We start from the raw sequence: 785 nt of genomic DNA on the forward strand, positions 1-785 counted from the left end.
ATAAAATAAAACATATTAAAACCATTTATACATCAAAATATACTATTTACTAAAAAAGAGCATATTACAATATATATATGTTTGTACTTTTATGTAATATAAGATCTTTCTTAACAGGGCTGCCCCAGGAACATCTATGTTCATTCATTGGTTGGTTGGAATGGTCTATGTGTACTATTTCGCTTCTTTCATTCTGCTTTTGAGGGAAGTCCTTCGTCCTGGACTTCTCTGGTTCTTAAGGAACCTCAACGATCCCGATTTCAGTCCGATTCAGGTCAGTATTAGTTAAGTGAATACTGATTGTATTGATTTAATATATTTGTTGCTATGTTTAAACTATGAGTCCTTGCAGGTAGCCAGTTCACATTATACTAAATATTATTGTAAGTATTAATAAAAAATGTTGCTTAAAAAAATTAATATGACTGATAAATATTTTTATTTATGAAATAAGATTGTATTTATTAATCTAATTATATAACAATTTATTTCTTCTAACAGTGTTGAAGTGATTACATTTTAAATTAAAAACGTCATTTCCTTTTTTTTTAAAAATATTCTTCTCTGTTTTTCAGAAATGTCAGGAATAATTTGGAATAACAAAGAATGGTATGCAGTTGTATACCAATTCTTTATACTAGAAATAAATACAATGAGATCAATTTAAATAACAACCATTATTAAACAATATAAATTAAATTATATTATTTCAAAATTTTTCGAGACCAGGTAATATTTATCAATTAATTAATTTAATATCCAAAATAGTCTCAACACTATATATT

The 785-nt window shown here is 25.2% G+C and overlaps 1 protein-coding gene across 2 annotated transcripts in view; it reads left to right on the forward strand.

Moving 5' to 3' along the window:
• LOC106692319 (E3 ubiquitin-protein ligase MARCHF6) overlaps positions 1–785 on the forward strand; it is a 22,914-nt gene that overhangs the window by 15,414 nt on the left and 6,715 nt on the right. For both annotated transcript variants that reach the window (XM_014438231.3, XM_014438218.3), the window contains exon 7: positions 118–274. In XM_014438231.3, coding sequence (XP_014293717.1) covers positions 118–274 — 157 coding nt within the window. The remainder of the gene's footprint in view (positions 1–117; positions 275–785) is intronic.

Source organism: Halyomorpha halys, unplaced genomic scaffold, assembly GCF_000696795.3.
Source record: "Halyomorpha halys isolate HHAL.00 unplaced genomic scaffold, Hhal_1.1 Scaffold53.1, whole genome shotgun sequence".
Lineage (NCBI taxonomy): Eukaryota > Metazoa > Arthropoda > Insecta > Hemiptera > Pentatomidae > Halyomorpha > Halyomorpha halys.